The 27,786-nt window shown below is 39.8% G+C and overlaps 1 protein-coding gene across 2 annotated transcripts in view; it reads right to left on the bottom strand.

Annotated features, from left to right (window-relative positions):
* Nucleotides 1-1,686: 1,686 nt before the first annotated feature.
* The window catches only part of MOSMO (modulator of smoothened), a 28,119-nt gene continuing 2,019 nt past the window's right edge, over nucleotides 1,687-27,786 (bottom strand). Inside the window, exons 2-4 of one of the 2 annotated variants that reach the window (XR_004359892.1) lie at nucleotides 9,686-9,898; nucleotides 8,739-8,845; nucleotides 3,920-4,029 (exon numbers count right to left, since the gene is read on the bottom strand). Coding sequence is in view for 1 of the 2 variants with exons in the window: in XM_032703992.1 (XP_032559883.1) it covers nucleotides 3,845-4,029; nucleotides 9,686-9,898 (398 nt within the window). In the remaining variant the exon portion in view is untranslated. Of the gene's footprint in view, nucleotides 4,030-8,738; nucleotides 8,846-9,685; nucleotides 9,899-27,786 lie in introns of both variants that reach the window. The other variant, XM_032703992.1, reaches the window with a different exon arrangement.

Here is a 27,786-nt window from a genome sequence, read left to right as displayed (position 1 = left end):
CTTGCTGTGGGGACATCTCAAGGGACACCTGAGGGCACAGCTGCAGGGCTTGCTGTGGGGACACCTGAATGCAGGGCAGGGCCAGTTCCAGTCAGCGCAGCCGGGGCCAGTCGCTTTAGTAGACAATTTATTTTGATAAACTTGCTCAATAACAAAAATACAAGTGAAGAAAATTATGTTCATTTTATACAGTTTGTATTAACATTTGTTCGGAAATCATTAATTGAAAAAATGCTCTAAACCAATTAGAAAACAACTCTCAGTAAAGGCCGGGGGCGCAGGCGGTGGGTCCGGCCTCGAGCGGGAGCAACGTGCGCCCAGGCAGGACAGCCCACCTGCAGACACCATTTCCTTCATTATGTTCATCCTTCACAAAGGTTTTAAAGGACAGCTTCCATTTTCCTGTATGTGTGTGTCAGGGCGAACAGTAACCTACAGTTGTGTTCTGGAGTGGTTCAACAACGGCTCAGAAACACAGGGATGGCAGGAGAGCCCGAATCTGGCAGTGCCACCTCGGCCAGGGGACAGGGTGGTGTGGCTCACTATCGCTCTCCAGCAAGAGTAACAACAGAAAACCACATTAAATGGTCAGACTGGTGTGCCCAGGGAAGCACACCCTCCCCAGGTCCGAGACAAACAGCTTCCAGGCAATTATTTCAGCTGAGCTCAACAATGAGATTTACACAGACAAATTAACTAGTTTCCCTTCTGAAAGTATTTCAAGTTTCCAATCTTACATATTGTTAGCCAAAGAAATGACAAGTGTGCACAAATTACATTATGATGGCACATCAAACCTCTGGGGGAATGTCGAAGCAAAAGACTAAATGAGATTCTCTAGTGACGTATGAAATGAGCTGTCCTTCAAAAAGTTAAAAATAATGGCTGGCAGAATCAGAAAAGTTTATGTAAACACTCAACACAAATATGGGGTTACCTTTGGAGAAGATTCATATGGAACCATTTGCTTTTCATGAACTGAAAAAGTCTACAGATGTTTAGGCATGTTCAATACGAACTTCCTGTAGTTTAAAACAAAACCTTGTGCAAATAAAACCTATAAATAGTCTTCAGCAGATTTTACAGTGATGCTCTTAGGTATGAAAAGAATGCACACAACTTTAAAAAAAAAGTAACGGACATAAGTTTGACAAATGATTGCACCATAAAACAGTGTTTTATATACAGTTTACAAGATTTGATTTTCTTCTATAAATACTGTACTATATAGTACTTAGTGACCTTATTAAAAGCAACTGTTGACAGCTGTCTCTTCAATCATTGGGTTGGGCTTTTTTTAAATTCAAATGGCTGCATCTATTTCTGGACTTAAAATGCTCAAATATTTAATAAATCTATTTGATAAATCTCTGTTATCATTTAATAATTCATAGCAATAGCATTGGCAGATCAGATAAATTTCCAGTCAGCCAACCACAGTCTGGGTATGCTCCAAGATAAGTGTTTGGTTTTTTTATTTTTATTAAATGATGATCCATTTAATCAAAGCCTAAATCCATATGATGTTACTATAACTGAAATAAATAAGTTGGGGGGAGCAGGGAAGGAGAAGAAATCTTAGCAGCTGAGAAACCCTCCCCACCCCCCACCTGTGTTCCAGTTACAAAAATCTAGAACTATTTACAAGTGTGACATTTCTGAAAAAAATAAGAGCCTTTTTTTTTTTTCAATATAATTTATAATCTAAGTTTTAGTGAATACTTTAGCTTAGGACACAGTAGTGATAACACCAAAATTTTGACACATATCAAGCAGCTGAACCCTGCCTTTTATCTCCACCAACACCACTAGGGACCTCAGACTTAAATTAGGAACCAAATCATATTTAAACCACTACTTCAAAGTAGGTGCCTGGCTGTATTTACAGATTAGTATACTTTAGAAAAATTTAGTTATCCATAAACACTCCATTTTACCTGTGAATGAGCTGACTGGAAAAGAAAAAGTTGCTTATGAACCATTCCAGTGACAAGTTTGTTCAAAAATTTCAAAAGAAAAAAGACTTAAATCAGCAAATAGTATTTTTGTATTAAAATACCTTGGGAGGGGGAGAGGGAAGAGGTGAGAAGGACAGGGACCCACTAGGGTCTGAATGGCACACAGTTTAAAATAATTGTGCAAATTTTGTTATTTTCAAACACTTCAGCTTATCTGATCAGTGATTAATTTGGGCACTGCTGATTAGGTTTCAATAACCACCTCATTCTGAAATACACTTTCCCTAACAGTTTAGGAAAGTGTCTATTCAGAAATGCAGCTCCCCCAGTAAATGCAATGAAACAGCGCTCAAAACGGATTATTGTTTTTGTTTTCATAAAGAATCTCAGGTAAAACATGGATTAACTGGAAAACAAATGTTGATAGTGCAGGCAGCTTCCCTGGAACACCAAACTACTTTCTGCAAGGTTAGACCAAGTAGTGAATTAAGACGTCTATGGGTTCAATGGTTTATCCATGTGCTGAAAAGTAAAACTACTTTTAGTGAGGAATATTTACTCCAAATTTGGGTGGTCATTAAATCCACATTTAAAATAACAACTTTAGTAAACAAGGCATATATTTTTCAATACTTATATTGCTCATTTTTTTGGCAAAGATGAATTAATACTCAAGTGAAAATAAGTTCATCCATCTTTGCAGTGGAATAGTGTTTGCATTACTTTAAACATTGCATTTGACATGTGCTAGAGAAATGCTTACCTATGGTAAAATGCTGTGCTTGAACATGTATGAATGCTAATGTAAGAATGCAGTAGAAAAAGAGATTTTCTGTACAACAGTTGCTAATAATTTAAATAGTGTCAGTTTCCCAAAATTAGGATTTTAACTTTACGGCATGACATGATCTCACCTTCTACCCTCATATACAAATAAATTACCATAAAAAGAATTTTAGCTTAACTTAAAATTGCACCTAAAAAGGCATGGGATCGTTTGTACCTATTACAAAAAACTGTTAAAATCAAGGGCTGCTACAAAGAATGAGGTAAACTGAAGACTCTCAGCTATGTGGCCTTCAGAGAAATGGCTTTTTTCTATTGAGTTCTAGTTTTGCACACCACAGTGTTTTGCTAGCAAAGCGTTCTGAGTTCTTTTCCAGGAACCATTTGTGTGTATATACATATATATACATATGTGTATATACACACACACACACATACACACACACTGTATACTGCATCAGCAAAATATATATATATTTATATATATATTTATATAAATATAAGGAAGAAATCCCCCTTTAAAACGTTCCTTAGTGTTTTCTAGAGCTTATGGGGGAGGAGGGGATGTATGTCTTCTTGCTGTTACATACATTTAGAGAACATGTTTTGATCTATTGGCTTCTTGGTGCAGTAATGCAAGATTGATCCACATTGGTGCCAAAGGCTTTGCTCATCAGAAGGAAGATGTAAAACACTAATCTCCTAAACAGCGAGGCCAGCCTCACTTGAATTCCTCTGCAACCCTCTGGTCTACCACAGAGTTCATAAATACTTTGACTTCCAAATTGTTAGACGTTAAAAACAGGAACAGTCCAGTAACATGGGGCATTTATGCTTTTCAGTGTAAAGCATTCTTCACTAGTTCCTATCACAGTGCAGACCTGACTGCATTAGAGTATGCTCAGGAGATTAGTCCACGTTGTCTGTATTTGGTTATGGGAAAGGCTGTCCTTTTTTTCATCCAAAGTGCATAGTGAGAACAAGTCAAAGCATTCCTCTTTTCAGTCAGTGTTTGATAGTCTGATTTAGGCATCCTCCTGAGAATGCAATTCTGATGTCTTGTTCTTTTCCAAAATAAAGTCCTGCAGTTCAGACATTCATCAGCCAGGTAAACAAACTTTGCCAGCAAATAGAAGTCCCACTATTGTAAAGAAAATTGATAAGACAAACAGTACATACGAAGACCCAACCACTGTGTTATTGGGTAATTTATATGGTTGACCTCCAACTTCATTGATGTAAAATCCTATTGGAAATATTAGGGCTGCCATACAGAATAGAATCACTGCAAAGAAAAAAGAAAAAAAACCAGTCACTGCTGTGTTAAAGTGAAAATATTTACCCATTCATAGAGCACCCAGAAAAGCAAGCAGAGTATTCTGAACAAAGTCAAGAGCTGAGATATGCTGGTACATAAATTGCTTGAAATGAGTAGGCTTTATCTTGCCTTTAAAACTACCCCCAAGGAAGACTAAAAGACCCCAGTTCTGACTGTAATTTCTGTAAATAGGTCTGCTCACTAGATCATGACCTGTCTTAACAGAATAAAAAATTGGTAGATGTACTTCTACCACCATCTCCAAGTTAGTCACAGAGTTCTTTACTTCTCCAGGTATTTTACAGTCATTTTTGCCCAGTTAAGAAAGGACTTGGGCACAAACGAAAAGGACGGTTTCACAAACCACAGTCCACATCAGAACCTCAGCTACTCCTTGATTTCCAAAACACCTAAAGCAGCTTTCACAACACCTCGAGCCAAAGGCAGCCAGCACCAGGATCAGCCTCTCCTTAGGCTGACAGTACCGAGCAGGAAAAACCAGATGTTCCACTGGAGGGGGCTCGTGTCTCGTTCACAATGTGCTCGCACCGGCGGGTTATTCTTCCAAGGGGAAGAGACGGAGCACAAACAGCAAACATCTGGCAACTGCACAGTTACCACGTTGTTGCTCAGTGCCACCTCGTTAGGCCACTGAAACAGAACCAAGGGCCCAGCAAGCAGGCGTTAAACATTAATCTAGAAGGTTTTAATCTACGTGATTATTGGCCCATGTAATTCCACACTACACAAAATCTAACCCTTAAAGAATGTTTCCCTTTTTTCAATTGTATCTTAACAAACAGCTGGTCCATCTGAGGAAAGCATGGGTGTATGTGTTTCTTGAGCAGATCAGTGTTAGTACAGAAGAGCTCTGTATTTTAGTGGTCCAGAAAACAGTGGTTGATGTGTGATTAGTAACACAACATAGAAATAGTACCGGTTTGAACGATATCCCAAGGATGAAGCACTTTGTCATAACTCAGCATAACCCTTCCTGTTACATCCAGTTTGTCCGTGACAAGCATTCCAGTTTTTACAAAACTTGCCTAATATTTTAACAGTAACACACTTACAGCAAATAGCCTTTGGATTCTGAAAACAACCTGCAGTTTTCAAGATTAAATCTCCTTTTTTATATTCAAGAACCACACAGCTGGAAACGTTCTGATGGCCTCACAGACATGGTCGAAGAACAGATCTTTATCCCTCTCTACTAAACTGTTCTTGAGGTGTGTTGTACCTACACACATCACTGCTCCCAGGTCTGAGAGCTGGGAGTGTGCCAAGTGGAGTGTGCCCAGGGTCTCCTTGTGCTCCTGCCCAAGGACAAAAGGGTGCAGACACCTCGACTCTCCCTCAGTTCACAGCAGGAACAAAAATAAATTCTGCACGTGCAGGCAGGGTGCAGAATGCTGATGTGCATATGCATTTCAAACATTTACTACAGAGGGAACCAGCCACCTTTTTTCTCTTCCACTGTGCACATGTTCTGCTGGGAGGGTGTCCAAGTAATTTTCTTAGCATGGATTGAATTTTTAGTCTACTGAAATAGCAAATAAAAAATGGATCCATCAAAATCTCTGGCAGATTAGGAAGCCTGGCAAAGGAATTAAGGCAAAGTTTTGAGAAGTCATTAAGAAGGACTTAATGATAAATTTATTTCAGAAAAAGAAGAAGAAACTAATGAGAAAATCCAATATATGAAGAGCTCATTTATTCTTTTAGAAGGAGATTTTTAAGGCAGAGGGTAGGAATTTCTTATACAAGCTGTAGTCCAAAAGTAGCTCTCCACATCTAGTAGTATCAATTCATTGAATTTCTAGCAACTCATAAAGAACTTCTCCCTTAAGAGTACTTGCTTTTGATTTCAAGTTCTTCCTTGTGTAGGAAAATTTTCAGAAAAGCCACTTAATGACTACAATTTCTGGTAACAAAAATAATTAGGTAATAAAACACAATAATGTCTAGTTTGCATCTGAATGGTGGCTGTCAAAAACCCCCAGTAGTTCTCATGATTCTTTAGCTTGTAATTGTTTTGAGCATCTAATGACAACTTCAAAAAATCCAGTCTTGAAAAATTGGTCTAGTCTTTAGAGGGCTCACTGTAATATCTGCTCATCTCTTTAGAGACACATAACATAGAAAGCAGCACCTGGTACAAATCTTTAATAACTCATGAAGCACTTTGTTCACTGGGGAACACCAGTGACAGACGTTCACAGAATAGCTACTGTTAGTTAAGGATGTGATTATCCTGCCCTATTTTTACTTGCATTCCAAAAAGCAAGTCCATTGTGCTCATGAACTTTTAAATCCTCATTAAAAAACCCAAAAACCAAACACCAGACTCTGTGGTAACTGCTGGAAGGAAGGTAGCAATATGATTTTTCTAACATCTCCTCCCTTGAGAGAAGCACCTCATTCAGTGTAGCAGACACAGAATTAATTCCCTTTCTGCCTCTTGCAGGTGGCAAGAGGCCTGAATCTCTAAGATGTAAACAGATCTTGAGGGAGCTCTGTGAATTCCTGCAATAGCCGAGATTGTTATAATATACATAAGACCACCTAGGAAGCCTCCACAGGGAATAAACTCTGGGCATTGTTTTGAATTATGGAACTTAACAGTATCTGTCCAAAGGACCATGAAAATTACATTTGAGATTTTCACACCTTCACCACACCCTCTCCTTTAGAGTGTAAGACTACTAACATCAGTGACAGATTTGATAGTGTCTATGTCCAAAATGACAAAACCTATCACATCAGTAGGAACACTGTGATTCCTGAAGGACTGATCCATAGAAAATGAAGGAAGACCTTCACATTTGCCTTTAGAAGACTTTGTCACTCATGCAGTATGACCTGAAGGACAGCAATATCTCTCCTCTCCACAAAGCTGGTTTGCAGAGAGGTCAGACATTTTTCTGTGCAGAAAACCCACCAGTGACTGGGGAATGAGGCAAAGGCTGTGCCTGTTAATCCCCTCTTGGGTGGATCCCTTCGGAGATGCATACGGGAAAGAGAACTGGCAGATCCAACTTTTGTCTTTCACCTGCCTCTTACCTAAACAAGACAGACAAGACCACTCTCAGAATAATTCATGTTTATAGGTACAGGGTTGAAAAAATCTGAAGTCATCCAAGATGCCAAGGTTACAAGCAAAAAATCCATGAGAAATATAAGTTATGCATTTATATATAAATTCCAGCATGAACTGGGCCAGTGACCTCTTACCAGGCTTTCCTTGCTGCTGTCAGAGTTGCAAAGAAAGGGCTGAGCAAGAGGACTCCTTTGCCCTCAGGTATTTACTCCAGACCCCCTTGCATTTGAAGGACAGAGCTGCCAGTCCCAGAGCTTCCCTTGGAAGTCCCAGCAGACCTCCCTGCCTGCCTAAGATGGCACGTCCTGAGTTGTGTTCAGAAAGTTCTGTGAGAAGAATATCCTGCCAGCAGCCTGCACAAGGCTGTTAAGTCTGGAAATTGCTTGCAGACGAGATGAAATACAAATATGAAGTTTTCCCTACCCCCTTCTAATGAGTTACACATGTTTTCATCTAAACAGCACTGGCACTTCACAGGAAGAACCTGCTCGTGGTATTCCAAGTTGATTCCACATGGCTGCATGCTTCCTAACACTGATCTACAAATAGGTTACTAATTTGTGTTGCATCCAGTGAACCACAGAAGTCACTCTCATCAACTTTTTGAAAAATATAGAATTCTTCCTTCCATTCATTTCTGTTTTGCAAAATTGATTTTTCTAACAAGTGAGTTAAGCAATCAGATTTCCCATCATCATTGTTAACAGGAATGCAAACGTCACAGAGTTCTATGTATTGGAGATGAATACCAAAGACATTGAATTTTAGAATTTCATCCACGCAGAGATCATATCATAATAGAATCATGATTAATTCTGACTTGAAGAAGAATAAATTGGAATGTTTCATTATTAAACATCTCATAACAAAAGACAAGTGTGCTGAAATAAAAGAATTTCCTTCTATATTGAAACATCTAATAATGGACCTGTTGCAAGCCTAAAGAAATCTACAGGAAAAAAAACCAAAACCCAAGACAAAACCCAGCCTTTTTCGTTGAACTAATCATCACAGTTGTAGAAAACTAAAGCTCCAAGGATGTGACAATTTATTTAAGAAAAACATTAATACATAGTACTTCAAAACCCCTTTCTTGCCCTAGAGCTTTGACTTCAGCTTACTGTAAGCGTCTTAATCTTATACAGCATTTTGAGATTAAACCCCCCCCCATATATTAGATATACATGGAATATGTATAGATAAACAAGTGTACTGGAAAAGTTGGGGTGGAATATTCAGGAATACTCATATCTGCTATTTCAATCATTCACCGGAAAATAAATAAAACTCAATCACAACAGATACAGCATTTCAATAGCTCCATTGTCTGCAGGAGCTGCACTATTAATTTAATATTCTGTGTAGCACAGTTATCAGAAGGATGGCTTTGATTGTACAAGTGCCTCAGTGAAGTACCTTTGTTGAAGCTGAGCACTTTTTAACATTATTCCCTTCCCCAAAACAAGGTTAAATCTTACTCGTATTAGATATCATTAGATGTCACAGAGTTCCATTAAACCTTATTTATGCCCGTGTAAACCACAAACTTGCATTTTCTAGTTAGTGTTCACACTACCTTTAGTGGCATGTCATAATTCAAGTCAATTTAAAAGCCCTCAGGTTTTGAGTTTTTTCATGCTGTCCTCCCCACCATTAAGGCACCATTTCACAGTTGGGCTAAGCCTGTAACACACACCAAGAAAAGGAAGTTTGAAAGTTATTCCCCTTGCTCATTATAACTGTTTTTCTTTTGCACTGAAGTAGCCATAGGATATGTTTCCTTGTGTGGAAACACAGGGCTGCTAGAGAGGGCTCAGCTGTGAGGAGTTACATGGGTGCTCATGCAGAGCACAAGCAAGGGAGGCAGAGAGACGGCGGCACTCCTCCCTCTGGCTAGAGCACGGCTGCAGGTCACTCCTGGAAGCTGAAGTCTCAGTGCTGTGAAGCACAGCAGATGCTCTGCAGTGGGCAATCCTCCTGCATTGCCAATTAGGATGCAGATACTCTGAATAAAGCAGCCACCGGGAGCACGAAGCAGGACTGAACCAGCATCAACCCCGAGCCAGGTGACCACGAGACACCTGAAGTAGGGATGGATTGTCTCAGATGGACCAACTGCCTCCACTGCCTTGGGGAGAGGATTCTCTGTCATTCCATGCAGCTGGGAATAAGTCCTGGTTACATGGGAGTAGGGCAATATGAAACACTACAGACACTCAAATTAGGACTGACCTCTTCTATCCCTGCTCATTCCCTTAGGTCAAGGAAAGTCAAGGGGTCAGGCCTTCCCTTCTCTCACCTTGGGCCCACAGACTATTATTCCCTCTCAATTACAGTCACTTACGACACCAACCCCTTTATTTTGGAAGACTTATTTTTCCCTCAGATGTGGTATTTAAAAGAGAGGGAATGTTTTGTACAGTAGGAGCCCTGAGCACTGCTCCTTAACCACACTGCAGTGTTATTTCAGACTCCACCAGTTTATCCTGCATACAGGGCAACTGTGCAGTTGAGGTCACTTACTTCCAGTGAAAGCTATCCAGCGGGCATATTTAGTAGCTTCTCTTCGCCAGTGGGAAGCCACCAGCAAACCACAAGTGACAGTTAGTGAAATGATTCCCATTATGATGAAAAATAACGTAGTGACCCACTCAGGAGGCAGCCGTGGAGGAATACAGGTCCTGTCACGTCCATGGATGGTTTGACACTGTCGCACAAGGCCAACTGTGAGAGCACCTGAAAACACACAGCAGAGAGGCAAGTAAACTTTCAAAATCCTCTCTGAGGGGCGCTCAATTGCAAACCAAAGCTCAGAATCGCCCCAAAATAAGGGATTCTTTCCTTGATGAACCTTAATAAGCCTTTCAAACACAGAGGATGGGGGGGGCATGCTTTGAACATCTATCTTCAGGTTCTGTCATCATGCAATTGCACAAGTTGAAGTGAGATGGCTGCAAGCTGCATCTGGTTCCTGAGTGGCAATCAAGGTCTAATCAAAGGGATAGAGCACTCCTAATAAAGCCTGCCAGTATCAGCTAATGTGGTAGCTGAATTGTACAGAGGATCACTCCCTCATCTGTGCAAGATGAAGTACTTTTATAATCTAACAAAAGGAGCTCAAGTCCCCCTAAAATGCCTTTAATTGTCTAATACCTTTTCCTCTCATCTGTAAATACAGTTTTAATCATCTAAGTCTTGCAGCAGAAACTGCATTTGATTCATGTATGATTTTAAAAACATTTTAAACCCCTGCTTCTTGACAACAGCTCTTCAAGAGTCCCTCTGGTCAATCCTTTTGATGGCTAACAAGAATAACTGCACACATAAACTGGGATATCTACACAAAAGATCTATCAAAAAAATCCTAGAAAAATGGTAAGACTGGTACAGGAACCCTAAAGTTTTACACAAAATTATGTATTTGCTGTTAAATAATAATTTAAAAAATCTGCTTTGAAATCTAATTCAGTGGTTTTGAGATTCATAAAGAAGCTTTTACTAAGCTTTAATAATGAAGTTATATTCATTTGGAAAATTTTAACCTCACTTTAACAAGCAAGATTAAGACCCATTTCTTCCAGTGTCTCTTAAACAGTAAGTTCTGTATTTCTCAACTTTGTCCCTTCTTCTGAACTGTTTTCCTAAATAGTCACAATTATCCTTTATCTAAATTAGGAGAAAAAACAATAGTTGATAGCATTAGAGTCAAAAACTTTCTCCACAAATTACTACAAGTAAATACTGTTTTAGTTGACCTGTTTCAAACAAAAAGAGGGCAACTCAGAAACAATTACAGTAAGACTTGGAAGCTTAGGTTTAGCATGTCCTTTGGAGGGGGAAACATCTGTCATACTTTTTAGCTTCTTTTGGGGAAAAAAAAAAAGCATTAAACAAAGACTTAAGCCAATAGTCAAAAGGGTAACCAGTCCTACTGCACCTCCTAGAACCCTGGAACCAACTTCTACAGATCCTGTGTGCTCACACCTCAGCAAGAAGTACCACCAGAATCAGCCTCTGACCTCAGAATCCTTGGGTTAGGAGGCAGCATATCATGTTTGATTAGATGTAGTGCTTCACATACACTCCCAGAGGATGGGAAGAACCAAAAGCAAAACTGTTATGGAATCAGTTTTGCTGAAGCATCCCTGTAACCTTTTTTAGACTACAAAATTCAGCCCCATTAAAATACATCCTTTTAATTACACAACTGAAAGACTCAGAGATGAATTTTCAGCTAACAACTGAACAGCTACAAAACCCAATAAAACTGGCAATTTCTATTCCAGATATAGAGCAATCACACCACTGTTGTGCCCCAGGGCTACACAAAACTGAGCCAGAATCACACGAGCAAAATTGCACAGCTCACACACCTGTACAGCACAGTTTTACAGGAACTGCTTCTCAGTTGGCTTTTCATAGCCTGCAATGTTTTCACTGGACTTCAGCTGCTGGGACAGAGGGGAGATGTGCCTGTGTCCTTAAAAGTCAAGCTCCCTGGAACACACTGCAGAACCTCATACAAAACACTAAGCAGTCTCCTGGAGTTTGGGGATAAAGACTCTTATTCACTGCAGTATCATAGAACAGGAAATCGATCCCAATCACTCTGCAGGACTAGGATTTATCAACAATTTTACTACACTTACAGCAGAAGTCAGTTTTTTCCAAACTGCATTTCTAATCAAAGAATGACTTCATCAGAATGACATCACACACTCAGTAGATGTTTTCTGAATTCAAAGACCTCTCCTAACTTCAGTGGCAATAATTTAGTGCATTTTTAAATTTGGCAAAAGCAACAGTGATAAGAGCCACTGTGCTGGACTTGGTTCCATTTTGTGTGTTAACTGAAACTAAAGAACAGCTGCTATAGAAGAGCATGTATTAGCAAGGGACAACTACTTCATCTTTCAGATGAATTTACAGTTTATATTGAAGATATTTTTCAATTACCATGAGCACATTTAACATGTCAGCTAAGCCCAGTACTGCCATATCTAGAGGAAACACAAGAAAATTCTATCTTGAACTACTATTTTTCAACGAAATGCTTTTTTTACTGTCAACAGCTACTTCTCCAAAGGGTCATTTTCTAAAAAAACCCACCCAAACCGAGAAACCCACAACTGAAAATTAAAAAAAGGAGGACAAAAATCTCTGAACCAGAGTAGCAGAGTAGCTACCAGAGTAGCATTCCTTTTTAATACAAAGATAGTTGCAAGAAACTATTGAGAGCATGGTTTCCTAAACACCACTTCTGGTGCCCAAGTGTATTGTTTCACTCTGGCTTTTTCTTCTTTTTTTTTTTTTTAACAGAATTTTACAGTGTCAGCAATTAAATTTCAGAATCTGCCATTTTTGGAGGAAATACAGTGAACTTTATGGTTAAGCTTTTGCTAGCACATACTAGTATTTTTTCTTGAATCTGCTCCATGGATTACAAATCTGAAGGGGATATACTCCATATTTAAGGTTTTGAATCTCGAGTCTGCAGACTCTAGGGAGGCAAATGGAGGGCAAGAGGTCTGGGAACCATTTCTGAAGGTTTCACAAAGGTAACTGGAAAAACAACCTCATTAAGAACTCATGAATGTAGTTATGGTTAAAGTTGACTACACAGGAATACCTCACTTGTGTACATAAACTGGGCACAAGGAAATTAAATCTCAGGGCTTTCTCCCATAATGACAAATCTCCTGTTGAATGCAGACTTGAAAAGAAGTCTCTGGTGTGGAAAAAGCATATTTATTTGCCATGGAATTCAAAAGAAGAGTGTTTATATGGTATTTTATGGTGTTGGTCCCATTCTAAATCAATCAAGCAAACAGTTGCCAGGCAGCTGCCAACAAACTAACTTATCACAGAAAGTCTTGTTTAACCTTATCTAGTCTATCACTGAAGGAGGGACAGAGATAATAAACTGAACAGTCTCCTTCTACCTGTAGTTAGAGAATAGCCCAAGAGTCCATCTCAAACCACTCACCAAGTTCCACTCTGATCCACAGGTAAAAGAGGTTTTTAAGTCATTCTCTCAGAACAACTTCAGCATAATTGCTGCAAATCTAAGCACTTAGGTGTGAAGCAAACAGCACAGCTAATGCCAGTAGATTAGGCAGCTTAAAGATGGATCCAGCCCTAAAACATGTGCAGTGGAGTGAGCACATCTGCCCTTCCTCCACCTCCCTGTTCCCACACGTCAGGAGCCACAAGGACGACCCGGAGGTGCAGGAACTGCTCCCCTGCTCTTGTTTGCCTCTCTCCTCAAAGCTTCCCAGACTGGCATTATTCAGGTCAGCGCAGGCTGTGCAAGAGGTGATTAGGATATATATGCTAATTACTAAAAATGAGATTCAACCTTTATCAAATCAGAGAATGCTGCCCTGAGCAAATGTTAGTGAAGTGGTCCTTAGTCTTTCCCAGTAAATCTATTCCCTGAAGTGCCAAAGCATTTCAAACACATTAAACACCTTCCAGTAGTGAGTCTCCAGTTAATACCAGAGAAAGATTTCGTGATCACCCAGCTCCTCCAGACTGACACTAATGGTCTTTTTCTGACACTGCATGTTTTTACTAGAATTAGTAATAAAAAGACTCTTTAACAAATACACCAACACTGGGGAGCATCACCTATTTAACAATTTTCACAAAACCATTGAGGGAAAGAGGGGGAAAGGCACCAAAGCAAGGAAAGGCAAGCCCTCGTTCTCCCCCTGGGTGCAATGAGCAGCTGCCAGGGAGCCGACCCCCAAGTCCCACTCCAGCCCCGCGGTGCCTGTGCCATCCCTCTCCCGTTTCCCTGGTAACTACAGAGCCACCAAGGAGGAATCACACGCTACAGAGAGAAACAAAGATTGCTGCAGCCCTTTGACTCCCCCTCCTCTACATCACTTCTGAATTATTAAAAGTGGCACAGCAATACCACGGCTGGAAAGCAGCAGCACAATAACGGCCATTCAGATGTTCGCTGTTCATCTGTTCCTTGATTGCCAGAACATGTGGGATCAAGCGTGCCAGATGGACACAGGAGAGGTGCCACTGCCATGAGGAGCTTGCCACAGCATGAGAAACAACTAATATGGTAAAAGCACAATGCAGTGAACGAGGTGGGGCTCAAACATTAGAAGGTCAGCAGCTATGCTCTCACACAAACATCCTCAGAACTGTTCCTGCTCAGCTTGGGGTACTGCTCCTCCTCTGTCCTCCCCTACTGTCCTCACTTGAAAATCTCTTCACTCTTTCCTATTAGAGAAAATGCTATTCCTTGGGTTTAAGTGCATCTGCAACCCCTTATATTCTGTGACAACAGCTCCCTCACTTTTACCTTCCATACATCAACCACATCCTCAGCAAAATGCTTAACACTAACATTAAATAAATATTACAGGCCAATATGCCTAGTGAGGAGGTTAAAGCATCCAACCACTCCCAGAGAGCCCACCTGCTCTCCCCCCCTCGCTGTCCTGATGAGATGGGGTGATTCTGCCAGAAAAGCCATTTGTGAGTGCCAGACAATTTCTGCTCAAACAAGATGCTTTTCTATAGTGTCCTGTGGACTTGTTAAACCATCTTTGCTAAGCGAAGAGCACCTAATGAGGTGCTGGTCACATAAATCTTAGCGCATCGCCAGTGTGGCAAGGACACTGGTAAGTTCTGTGTTTTAGTAATGAGCACAGGATATGGAGCTGAGTTATCTGGGCACACTAAAACATTCATTGCTGCTGGTTAGGTAACAGTCACGTGCCAGGGAATGACATGTGTAAAATAAGGGCAGCTCAGTTAAGGCATTCCCTGGAACTCTCGTCGTGCCACAGACAAGGGCAGGAGTTAAGTCGTCTTTGGAAAATTTCTAAGTTCTATTGAGCTGATAAACTCGAGTGGGAAAAGGTGTAGATCCATCTAAGACCACGCTGCAGCTGTCTAATGCACAGCTGTACTTGCTACCAACCTGGGGGAAACTTGAAAGGTCTAAAGAAAATGCAGTGCTTTGGTCATGGCAGGCTAATTCCCTGTACCTGTAACAGTAGTTCCAACACATATGCCCAGAATGACAAACAAGGAGAAGGTATTTCCAAGAAGAAAATTTTCAAAGTCATCAAAGGAATTTGGCAGTTGAAGATGGGATGTTTCCCATTCTTACTTATGGAATTTATTTTCCTGCAATGGGCACTTGAAGTGATGTTGCTATATAAAGGGGGAAGAGAGAATTACTTATTTAGGTTTATTTATATGTATTTTGTTCTGGGCAAAAATTCTATTAATTCTATGTTCTAGGTAGTGGTTCCTTGGAAACAGGGTGCTCTCCCTTCTGCCTTTCCCAAAATCCAGGGAACTGACACTGCTAATCTTTCCCTACCACAGCCTTGGAGGTACTTCATACGGTTAATTCTACTTATTCCAGTGCAAAACTCCATCAGAAATCAGGCCCTGTACCCTCTCTTATGAGGAGATTAGTCACGCCCAGAGCAAGCAATGCAGAAGGTTAGTGGAAAAGCTACACTTTTGTAGGAAAAGCACCACCTCTGGTGTGAAGGGGGAAAAGATAACAGCATCCTGCTGGTTTGCAAAACTGAGGAGGAAAAAGGGATTAGCAACGCTGGGGAGGGAAGACCACTTGATTCTGCAAGGCACAGTCCACATTTAACAGTCAGTCATGGGGTCATCCGGTCCCACCACGTGGTGCCCACAGGCAGAGCTTCCAGAACTGGTTTGTATCTACAACTGCTCACAAGCAGAGCACTGTAAAAGGAAATGTAGTTAGTCCTCATCTAAATTTTCAACCGCTGACCAATTAATGCAATTTTAATACAGCCTCAAACTACGTCATATCAGAGCATTTTTTAAATAGCTCACACACATAATTAACTGCAGCTAAGTAACTATAAGCAAGTTCAACACCTTTTCCTCCACATTTGTGCTTAGGTCATTGTTGTAGGACAATACAACAACTGAATTACACCTCAATAGCAATAAAAAGTATACAAAATGGTCAAAATATAAGATAGGATCCACTACCAGTTTCTAATCAAGTATGAGAATACCATATCTGTTACTGTTCTTACATTAATAATTACTTCTTTTGTGAGGGATGGGGGTACTCTGAGTAGATGCTCTTTAGCACTTATGCCACTAAAATAACTTGGAGGTTACCATGCAAGCACAGTATTCAGGATGTGGCATAACAGGTCGATTCTTTCCCTGCAGATGTTCCAGTATGTAGTTCAGTCAGTAAGATTCATAGGAAACCAAGTTCAGACTCACAAAAGATTTATAAATTTTAAAGGAAGGCTGAAAAGAATAACAGAGGATCAACTGCAAAAGCACAGAACATAGAGGAGTTCAAAACAAAGGGATTATGAATTATCTTTCCTGCCCTTTGTAAGCCAAATCTTATGTTTTTGGCATTCACTCCAATTTGTCTCTCAAATCATCTAACAGGTGTTGTAACCCTGGGAAAAAAGCTTTGGAGTTTTTCACTTTGAAGAAGACCAGATTCAAGATCAATCCATACACCCACTGAGTGTTTACTGGTATGAAAGAAACACCTAAAAATATTTATGTAATGTTAAAGGTCAGTTTTCACTAAAGACCTAGATTTACTTGCAAAGTCTCTGCTATACCTAGAGGGCCTCTTTTAAGAGCAATTCAAATCAATGTTATATAAGCTGATGTCTCTCTTCCACTCCATTTATCCATACCAACTTTGAAATGCACCATCCTTCTTGTTCTAGAGATGTAAAGGGTGTTTCCCTGTTTCAGGAACTAAGTATTCTTAAAAATACTCATATAGGTGAGGTAACATCCCTAGCTTCAAACCCAGCTATGAGGAACCTACCAATTTAATTATATTTACCAATCTCATTTCCAGGTACCACTTTTTGTCACTCTTTAGAATGAATTCTTCTCTTTAAAAGCCAGAAAGCTAAGCTTTAAAGTCTAAAGTCAAAGCTGGAAGAGTTGTAGTATATTAGCAGAAAAGCCTGCCTTGCTGCTGAACAACATCTGGTGCCTGAGTTGCCTCAAAAGTTTTCAATTCCATGTTTGTATCATGCCTAATGCAAACCAAATCCCCCCTTCACAAAAACCACAGTCTTCTCTCTTCCTCCTCCTTAAATTAAAAAAAAAAATAAAAAATCAGGGGCCATCTATTGGGAAAGACTTACATGTATTACAAAAGTTTATTACTACAGATGAAAATCATTATGATATACTAATTGCAAGTGATGTTTACACTGCAGACAGTTGGACCAATAAAAGCAAGTTTATTTCTGAATCCCAACATACAGGTTTCAATGCTATGCTGCTTGACAAACAAAAATCCATAGTTATTCCCATTTTTCTTCCAACCAAAACACAGCTACTCAAGGTTGACAAAATTCACTGCCTAAGAGAAGAAAGATCAAAGGCAGTGTCAATATTTAAAAGTGATTTTTCTAGTCAGCTACACCAGTTTTATGCCATATGTTCAGTTGAAAGCCACAAGCTACGACACCTACAGCTGTTCTGCCATTTAACATCTGATGAGCTTTTTTTCTTTTTAACAGAGTTAGTTATATTTGGCTTCAGACAGACCTGTAAAGTGATACCTCTTTATCCAACACCCCACACGACCCTACCCCAGCCTTATCAGAAATGGTCTGTTCATCACTTCCCAACCCTATGGCTGATGTGTAGGTCTTTGGGGCTCGAGCCAGTGACATGAGGTGGCCAGGCTGGGTCAGTAATGGCAGCACCAGTTTGCCATGTGGCACGAACATGACACAACCAGAAACCCACAGAAATTCTGCATCTTCTGTGTAGAAGGTGATCCACTACACTGGTGTCTTATCAGGTGGTCTGTTCACAGGCTCCATTTTTAACTCCTGCATATCTAAAAGCATCGTGTCACCAAGTCAGTTGAGTTTCAAATTTAGTTATGTTCAAGTAAATCAGGATAGATACACCAAAATCCTCAAACCACACCAAGTAAAGTATCCTATTGTTCTTTCTCTCTTTATTCATGGAGAGAAGAATTAGAGGAGTATCAGCCTTCCTGCTTGCAGCCTAAAGCAATTTCTCTCACCTAGTGACAAAGGCACTCAAGGTAGGGGAAAAATTCAGGTCCTGGCCCTGCCCTCAAGATTCCTGGTGCATTTTATCAAATCAGGAGGAATAAGGATCGTCTTCCTCTGCCAGACGTAACTGCTGTGCTGATCTCAGCTTGCATCAGACATGCTCCAAGGACACCCACTAATCTGGCTCTTCCATGGCCTTGTGAATCACCCAGTGGTGAAGGTGAAAAGAGAAGTGTTGAAATGCCTTTTGGCATTTATATGGTTAGCAACATATTTGCAAAGTTTAGGTGTGTGTTCTGCAAACACTCAGCCCAAATGCACCTTATGTGCTTGAATGTTTACTTACACCTGAGCCTAACTGTCTCTTGGTCCACTTCTGAGAGAATATGTTAGGCCCAGATTGCCTGAAAGTACAACAGACTATGCTAAATAAAGAACAAAACATTCAAAAAGCAAACAAAATGTACTAACAATTGTGGCAGTTCCTTTAAATCACACAACTGATGGCAGGATTGTATTTATAGCAATGAGGACACGAGAAGGGAAGTTTGCAGGTAGAAGTAATCTTTTATTAAAACCTCTAGAATAACTGGAAAGATTAGGCACATTTCTGGTCTTGAGAGCCCTTCCTTGGACACATAAGTTTCCCTCACTGTACTAGTTGGGAATATAAAAGATGCTATCCCTGTCTACCAGACTTGGCTTTATTCCACAAGGCATCTTTGTCAACTGAAGAATGGCACCTATTTGCCCGAAGACATATTTCATTGCAACTGGAATAATATTTCAAGTAGAATAAAACCCAACCTTAGATTTTATTCCTAAAGGCGCTTTTTAGCTGTTGCCAAACCTGTGTATGACACGCTTGTAAGAACCAGCAATGCAGGTTAAACTGCACTTGAAAGGGATGAGGTACAGGGGCAAAGATTTCATTATCTCCAATAACGCTTCACGTGCTGAAATACAGACTGACACACAGCTTAACTACACACCACCTGTCCTCAAGGACTGCTGGCACACAGTTTCCTGCCTGATTAACATTTGAAGCCCCTCCAGTTTAAATAGTAGCTTCTACTTTTCAGGCAAACTGGAAAATAAACCAAACAAAACCGAACCCCAACCTTCTTCTGCAGTAATAATTCTTGAAATTAGGCATTTGCTTGTTGTTCCCATCACAAGAAAAACATTAAAAACAAAGAAGAATAGAAAAGCAGGAAGCATATTCAGGGTCTATCCTGAAATTATATTTTCTTATCCCTTTTGCTAGGGCACGTCCTTGTTTTAGAAGCCTGCATAATTTAAGCCTGAATTATTTAGGCAATTAACAGGTGCTGTCTGTGGGGTGATAACACTTTCTCCCTTATCACAAATTGGCATCTACAAAAATAGACTCTTAGAGTCTGGAGACTTTTTTTTTTTTTTGCTAGAATAAGAGAAGACAGACTATTCCTGAACAGTTAAATTTATACTTTACTGAAAACAGCAAGGCTCAGCCCTTTCTGAGAAAGTGGGACTATTCTTCAAAAGCAATCAGATGTTATATAGTGCTCCAAAGAGCATATCTGTTAACAAATGTTTATACAGTTGTTATACTGACGTTCTGAAGCAGAATTCAGTCTGTTAGATTTTATATAAAAAACCAAGAAATACTCATCAACTTCATCTTATTGAACATCTACTTACAGACAGCATTTACTTCAGATTCCACTGGGCATAAGTCAACAGACTTCTGTTCGTAAAACAGCAACTACTACTTCTGCCCTTTATTCTCTTTATTTCACCATTTTTCATGTATTAAGCTTCAGAGTGCTTCTTGGAATTGCTGAGTGACCCACTAATATTCCACCGAAAGAATTTATGGGACCACATTAGAAATTCTTGGCCTTTCAATCTTTCCAGGTTTCCTGTACAATCTTATAGCACAGTTTTTAAATTGAATTAAGTGTGGGTTTCAAAGACAACATGAAACGTGCTTCTTCCCACATGAGTTTCTGCAATGGAGAGCACATCATTAACTCGTGAATTTACGTGCATGATTAGTTTCAGAACGGAATTCAACCTAAGGAAAAGAAGTTCTTGCTTCACCCTTGTGACTTCTCTTCCCCCACAGCACGCTACGCCCACAAGGCTCCTCACATCAACAGGCACAGAAGCAGCAGTGCCTTTTCTCCTCTTCTCATCAGAATCTTCCCCTGTGGCAGTTTCTGGAGCTGACATTTCCACTGACGGTGGGAATACTGTTGGATTACTGTCTGTGCTTAAGAAAAGATACCTCTTAATGCTGCAGTTTAGAGCCTTTCTATTTTGTGTAGAGAAGACTGAACATCAAAGTAAATTTTTAAGTCAAACAAGTCACCCTCTGTACAAAAGTCATCCTTTAGGAAACTTGAGGTCCATGACAACCTTTCCTCGGTTTTCTTCACTTTGCTTTGGTATAAAGACATTATAACCAAAGGTTGTGAATGTTTGATGCAATAAGCTCACACAGATGAAGTTACAGATAAAACCATTCCCCCTTACTTGTACATTTGTCCTGCCTATCAATGAAGTCCGAAACCCTCTCATTCCACATGGATACAAAGATTTTATTGCAGAAAGCAAGCTGTTTCACTAAGCCTAAGAACATTAGTATATGTGCCATCAATTTGAGAAGAGTAGAAAGAATCAGTGTTCAAAGCAGCCCTTCTGAAGTATTCACAGCAGAGCAGTTCTGAGGCACACAGTGAACAATCAGTTGTCCTTTTCTCTCCTATTCTGATCCCACACTTATTCCTTAAAATACAACTAAATGACATTACTGCCAACAGCTGAAAGTAGTCACAGCAAGAAAAGTGGAAACAAGGCAAGAACAACCTGGGCAAAGGAACGGAAAACCCGCGAGTAAGAACTGCAACACTAAAACTCTACAAACCGGCTCGATGATGAGCAGCACAGAAATAAACTACTTGACTTTATTGTCTATGAACACTGTAATTTGATTATTAAATTCTTGGATGTACCAAGCCCAGAGGCAGCCCAGCCCTACCAATGCAGTGTCCAAACAATGGCAAAAGAATTGCTCACGGTCAAGGAAGTTCAAGGCTTAATGTGAACTGTCTTCAACTGGACAAGTATTTAAACATCTAAGTGGGGTATTAATCACTACACCTTGAGAGACTGTCATCCTTAATAATCCCAAAGTGCTTTGTAATTTATGGCACAGAACTGCAGCTACCATGAGGCTCTTGGGCAGCAGCCAACTGTTGCTTATCACACTGTGTTGTTTGGATAGGAAATGCTGGCTTTGGATACTGCAGTGAATCCTTGAGAGGCTTTCAGTGCCTTCACAAGGGAGCATTTTAGTTCATCCCAAGGACCCAGATATATTAGACTACGTTTTACTCAAAGACAGGAACCAGACTCTACATTCTCTGTATGAATTTTGAACCTCTAACTCTTAGCAGCGTGTATTTCATACTGGATTAGCCCATCCCACAGACAAACCATCACAATCAGACATTTCCTAAGGACATTTCCAAGAGAGACCAAACTCTCATCATCAACTCTATTTACAAAATTTAAAACATATATACAAGATAATACATTAAGAAGGAAATCAAACATGATATCACAGGAAGAAACCAAAAGCTTCACCCTGAGAAAGGACACAGCCTATGACTGTTCATTCCGTGTAGATTCCTACAGAATCAGGCCAATAAAAGTGCTTTTCCAGTCAAATGCTCTAGCTTGTTTCTGCTTTCCTTAAAATAGACACCTACCCTGCACAGATCCTCTTCTTGGCCATATCTCCAGTTTTGCAGATCTGTGTATATCTCCATCAGTCAGAGGCTTGGGGAAGAAAAGTGAAATTCAGCAAAGCAGCTGGAGCACCCATAAGGGGACTGCTGCAAAATTACCACAGAACTTTTTTCCTGCATATAGCCCTTAGTAATAAAAACCTTTGTGAATTGCTAAATTTGTAGGCACTCTGAATTATAAGAACTTATCATTAGGTACTGAGAAATTTATTTTAAAATTTAAAATTGTACATACTATAAAATAATTTATAATTTTCCCAAATTACTTTGTACAAGAATAAAACATTCTCCATGTTTTAGTTGTTCGACCATACTACAAACATAACTTTGTATCTGTTTTTAAAATAGCATTTATCCACTGCAAAGGTCAATATTCCTCCTCATCTATGAGTCACTCCAGTTACCTTCTGAAATACACAGTTCTCAACCACTTCTGGAAAAGGATTCAAGAACTGCCTAAATAAGATGAAAATCCTACACATGCAGCACACAAGAAAAGTTAGTTCTCTCCACTTTGTTTCAAGACTAGCGTGAAAATAAGTGGGAAAAAGTTAAGCTGTTTTGAAGTACCTATAAAAAAAAAGTAGGTCAAGTTTAAAAGTTTGACCTACTGATCTTCTTTGCTTTGGCAAAAGTACAAATGGAGTTTACATAATGCTGCTTACATGTAAGTGCTGGCTGGAAACTGAACAATACAAATGTTTTTAATAAGCCTCAGCCATTAACAGGATTCCTTTTTTCATTATTTCAGACTCTTTTTAATCTTTGTTTTGCAGTACACACTAATGAATCCTTCCTTTTAAGATTCATGTATTTAAATCACTCTTGTGTTGATTTCAGTGTCAGTTTGTGGCAGCAAATGCGACAGACACAAGTAAAATCAGCTCTAAGCTGATTTAAAAAACCATCACTGTTTGTGAGACACAGGTAAGTTCCTGAAGTCACAAAGCTGAAGTCTCACCAAGGCACCTTTCCCACAGGTTGTACTGTCTACACAGCAGCTTTACAAAGTACCACGAACTTTGAATCACAGAATATTCTGAGTAGGAAGGGACTCACAAGGATCATCGAGTCCTCCTCGAGTAAAGTGTAGGATAGACAGAAAACAAACCTGTATCTGCACATACAGATTAGAATTTAATTCTGTAGTAACTGTGCATACTGCTGGCAAGTAAATAAAGGCAAAAAGGTTATTCCAAATATCTGAAACTCAAGTACCTTATCAAAAGCACGTACCATCAGAAAAGACAAATTAAATGCCTGTTATTCTGTGATTATTTTCTCCTCAGTTTAATAAAGTAAAATTGTGATAGGAAACAAAAGTTAAAAAAAAAAAGAAATGGAAGCTTTGCTGTTAAGGCTGAAAGAAGCTTTAGTGATAAAGATACCACCTTTTTTTACAGAGGAAGAAACTGAGGTACTACCACAATAACTTGCCAACATCCAAACTCAGCCATGCCAGATGGTAGATATGACAAGTTACTGGCTCTCAAATCTGCACTCTGTAATCAGGTATTTCTTACCTAATTCTTTAACACTAATTAGAGAATGAGGAATTCAACAGCATTTGGTCGAAGGCAAACTATTAATTTTGTACCTTCACATGCTAAAGAGAAAACAAAACGTGCATCTCACAGGAGCTGTATCAGTTTGTATTTGTTAAAAAGCAGATGTAAAACATCAGTTTCTCAATGGACAAAAACAATTGGCTCTCTCATCTCTGCTCTGGCAGGCTCAAGTAACCAGGCTGACACAGCTCTCTTTCATGGGATTCTTCCTACACATAAAATAGTTCCATATGTTTAAATGTTGACTGATTGAGTAAGCACAAAATTAATTCATTACAACAATGCCTTTCTATTGATTTTTCTTGTGCCTTAAGGCCTGGTCAAATACAGAACCCAAGCACAATTCAAACACTCTTCTTTGTCACATTTTTACATCTACAGTCCCAAAGTGGAATGGAAATGTTCATTTTCAAGATGGCACTGACCCTCCCAGAACTATTAACAGACTAGTCTTGATAGAGTATTCAAATTATACAGGGTTCTTATTTGGGTTTTCTATTGTTGTTTTTAAGGCACTGGCAACATCTGTGAAAGGCAGGTAGTTGGCAGTGCCTGCATCTTAGGACCAGCAGGTCTTAATCACAGCTCACCACCTTTCCCTCCTTGCTCACACACCCGGGAGCATCTATCTAAGGAATGTGTTTTCCTGAAAATTTTGTTCCACAATCTAATTTTAACACTCTGATGTTCAGATGGCTTAGGAGATTGCTTTTCAGCACTCACCTCTTTCTAGGACCTGATGGTACATAATTCTTCATTCTCTGTATCCTCATCCTTTTTTTTTGTATTCTCAGCATGCAATCCAAACAGGTCCATGAAAGGGCAAATAACTTCTCCTGTCACAGTCACTACACGATAGCACAAGAAACATGAGGAAAAAGTAATTTTGTAGAATCGCTTCCAATCACGTCTCACCATTCTCTACCGAGAAGAACTGGGAGACACGTGCTGTGTTTTGAGTGTATTGCAAGATGCTTAACAACTCATCACCAGAATCCTTTTACAACCAGTTTTTGAAAAGCCAACAATCCACACATCACAGAAACAAACCACTGTCTCCTTCAGTGGGCAGCACAATGACTGCTCTATATCATGAGTCCTCCACAGAGGAGTGTTGTACATGAACAGCTTCTCAGCACAGGCCCTAAAGGGCAGAAGGCAGTGGTAATATGCCATCCTGATTTTTACATATCACTAGTTTTGGAGCAGACAACTGTACTTAGAACAATAGTTCCAGCTGGAACTCAAGTTTGCACGCTCTTTAAATTGTTGATGCTTTATTTATTTTATCTATTCTATTCTATTTAGAAATACTAATTAAATCAAGTACCCTCATGTGGTCTTGGGTTTATTCCATGTATAGTCAGTGCTCCAATTAGAGAAAAACATTTCAGTGGTCTCAAGCTCAGCAGGAGCCAGGAATCACTGCTTGGTCACATCACCTGTGATAGTTCATTAAGCTGATCCCAACAAAGCTACAGTTCCTCTTGGAACTGTGGAGCAAAATTCCTCAGGAAGAGCTATGACATGAAGAGGAATAACACTGAACATCAGTAATTTTCCACTTAGTACCAGACAACTTATTTCACAGGAGCAGGGAGGTAACTGCCTCAGGAGGGACGGCCTGCTGCGTACGGCTTGTTCTCCTAGAAGACCACAGATACCACTGAGTCAGGAATCATGCTTCACAAATAAAACTACAACTCAGAATGCAAACCCAAGGACTACACATAACACTTGGGAAGATACACAGAAAGGCAGCATTTGTAAACAGGCAATTTAAAATAAGTGGCATCTTGTAGATTCACAATTCACTCTCATACTGTTACTGCACAGCAAGATACAGAATGTTTGATACAGAAGTTCACATGAAAAGCAGAATTCTTAACACAAGGACCTTGTGCTTATGTCACAGATGTGAGATGAAATTGGAAGCTCTGCTGAACAGCAATATCACCCAGGTCAGCACTGCTGTGCATATGCTGAGTGGCCTGGCCATAACATTATACTCAATGTTCCCTGGTGATCTGTGGATCAGCATAAGAGGATGTGATATATACTTGCTTTAGGAGTTACCCATCAGAGTTAAGCATCCTTAAATTCTGACATCCATATGAACTTAATGAGTGCTATAAAAAAGGTACACGTTGTTCTGTAAATTGGAATCAAGTGAACAATCGCTACATAGGAAGGGATGACTAAATCACATAAACAAACTGATAGCTTAGCTTTCTGAAGGGAGATTTTATTTGATTAAATTATCTTCTTGAATTATTTGACCTACCCTAAAAGCATTTCAAATTGTCAAACCCCACACATGTACAGCTTTTAACAACTCTAATTTCAGCTGTGCACACTATTCATACCCTCTTCCCCACAAAAGAGTTGAGAGCTGAAGCTTAGAGCAGCTTCTATCCCCCTTCCTCCCCTACTGAAGGCAAAATATCAAAATCATTAAAGACCCTCCCACACAAAAAAGGAACATATGGAGACAAAACTATCAGCTTATAAAGTTCTTCTCAAAAGAAGTGTAGAGATACAGGAGCAGAATTCCTTCCTACTGAAATCAGTGGCACTTTAGGCATTGGTTTAAATTAAAGCCAACTCTGTCCTTATTTCTCACACAGAGTGTCAGTTTGATAAGAAAAGGCTGTCAGTGCAAGAATACTGAGCAGCCACTGGTTTCCACATTGGTTATCAGCGTTCTGCACTTGCACAGCACGAATAACAAAACCTCACTGAGAACTCTCTGAAAGAAAAATCCATTTTATTTTCATCTTTCCTTTATAATCTTAAAGATGTATGAAATACCCAAAACTCAGCTAATGAACAATTCTTACTAAACTACACGAAGAGCCAAATGGAGACTTGGACCCATGTTCACAAAGGTGTGGTTCAGATAAGCATCTGAAACCTTCAGTGATCTTGGTTGCACTCCTTTGCTCTTAATTGCAATGCTGGAGAGAAATTTTTATAGCTGACATTTTTCAAATGACTGTAAAACTTATCTTTACGAGTAAGATTTAGTAGACTAATCAGCCCTTCTTCTATATTGATTCCACAGAACACAAGCTCCTTTAAAAAAATATTGACAACCATCTAGATTTTTCAGAAAAGCTTTAAAGCCACTGATTTATTTTGCTATCCAATTTAGCAGAAAATCATCATTATCTCTGGAGTAAGAGGTACACATTGTTTAGCATTCAAATCAGAACAGATTCCTTTTTTTTTTTTCCCCTGAAACATAAGCCCAGGTTCCCAAAATGAATGGCTGTAAACAGCTCTGAATGAGCCAATGCAGTGCTGCCTTCCCAGGATTGCCAAGACCTCTGCTCTGTGCCATCCTCAAACAGCTGCAGTGTTATGGAGACCAGGCTGTTCTACGCTGCCTTTCAGCAGCCAAGCAGAGAGACACTGTTACCCCCCTTCCTCCTCGGGACTAGGCTGACTTGTAGAAGCAGAATTTAGAATAATTCCCACAGGAGATGGGCCTAAGAACACAGAAATAAAGCAAAGAAATATTTTCTTTTACAAAACAGTTCCTTTCACCAGCAGAGTGCAGGATGCTTAAAAAAACCCTGGTTCTGAGTGGCACATATGGAAGCTGGAGGCCTTGGATGTGCTCCAAGCACGGTAAGTCTGCTGAGAGTGCCTGAATGTCACCAGCAGCTGGGACAGGTTTTACCATCAGGGCTGTGCCCTCCTTTGCCAAATCTCTCCCCAGCAGGCTCTGGGTAATGAATGGCACTCATAAAAGCATTCACCTCATAATTCAATACCACCGTGTTTGCTACAGGAAGCCCTCGGTTCAATGGGCATCCTCACACTTCCTTTCTTTGCAGTTTGGGCAAAAGGCTCAGTTTAGAAGGTCTAAGCACTAGAAATATACATTTATGTTGCTTTTAACCAGAAGTCTTATAATAATGCATTGAATCCCGTATCAACAAAAATCTACAGAATAGTCACTAAGGAAGGATGACAGCTAGCTCTCCTTTATGGTTTTATCAAGACAGCAATTTGTTTGGCTTCAAAACATAGCAAAGAATAGAAAAAAGACTTAGGTCTGTCAAAACACTATTTGACTAGTGAAGTCCTTCAGAAAAATCCACACAGATTTCATGTTTTACAGCCTAATTAAAAGAAATATTGTTAGTTGCACCTCAGAAATGGCAGATGATTCTTAAGTAATCATCCACCAAGTAACC

Source organism: Chiroxiphia lanceolata, chromosome 16, assembly GCF_009829145.1.
Source record: "Chiroxiphia lanceolata isolate bChiLan1 chromosome 16, bChiLan1.pri, whole genome shotgun sequence".
NCBI classification, from domain to species: Eukaryota; Metazoa; Chordata; class Aves; order Passeriformes; family Pipridae; genus Chiroxiphia; species Chiroxiphia lanceolata.
This window is presented reverse-complemented; position numbering and strand designations above follow the sequence as displayed.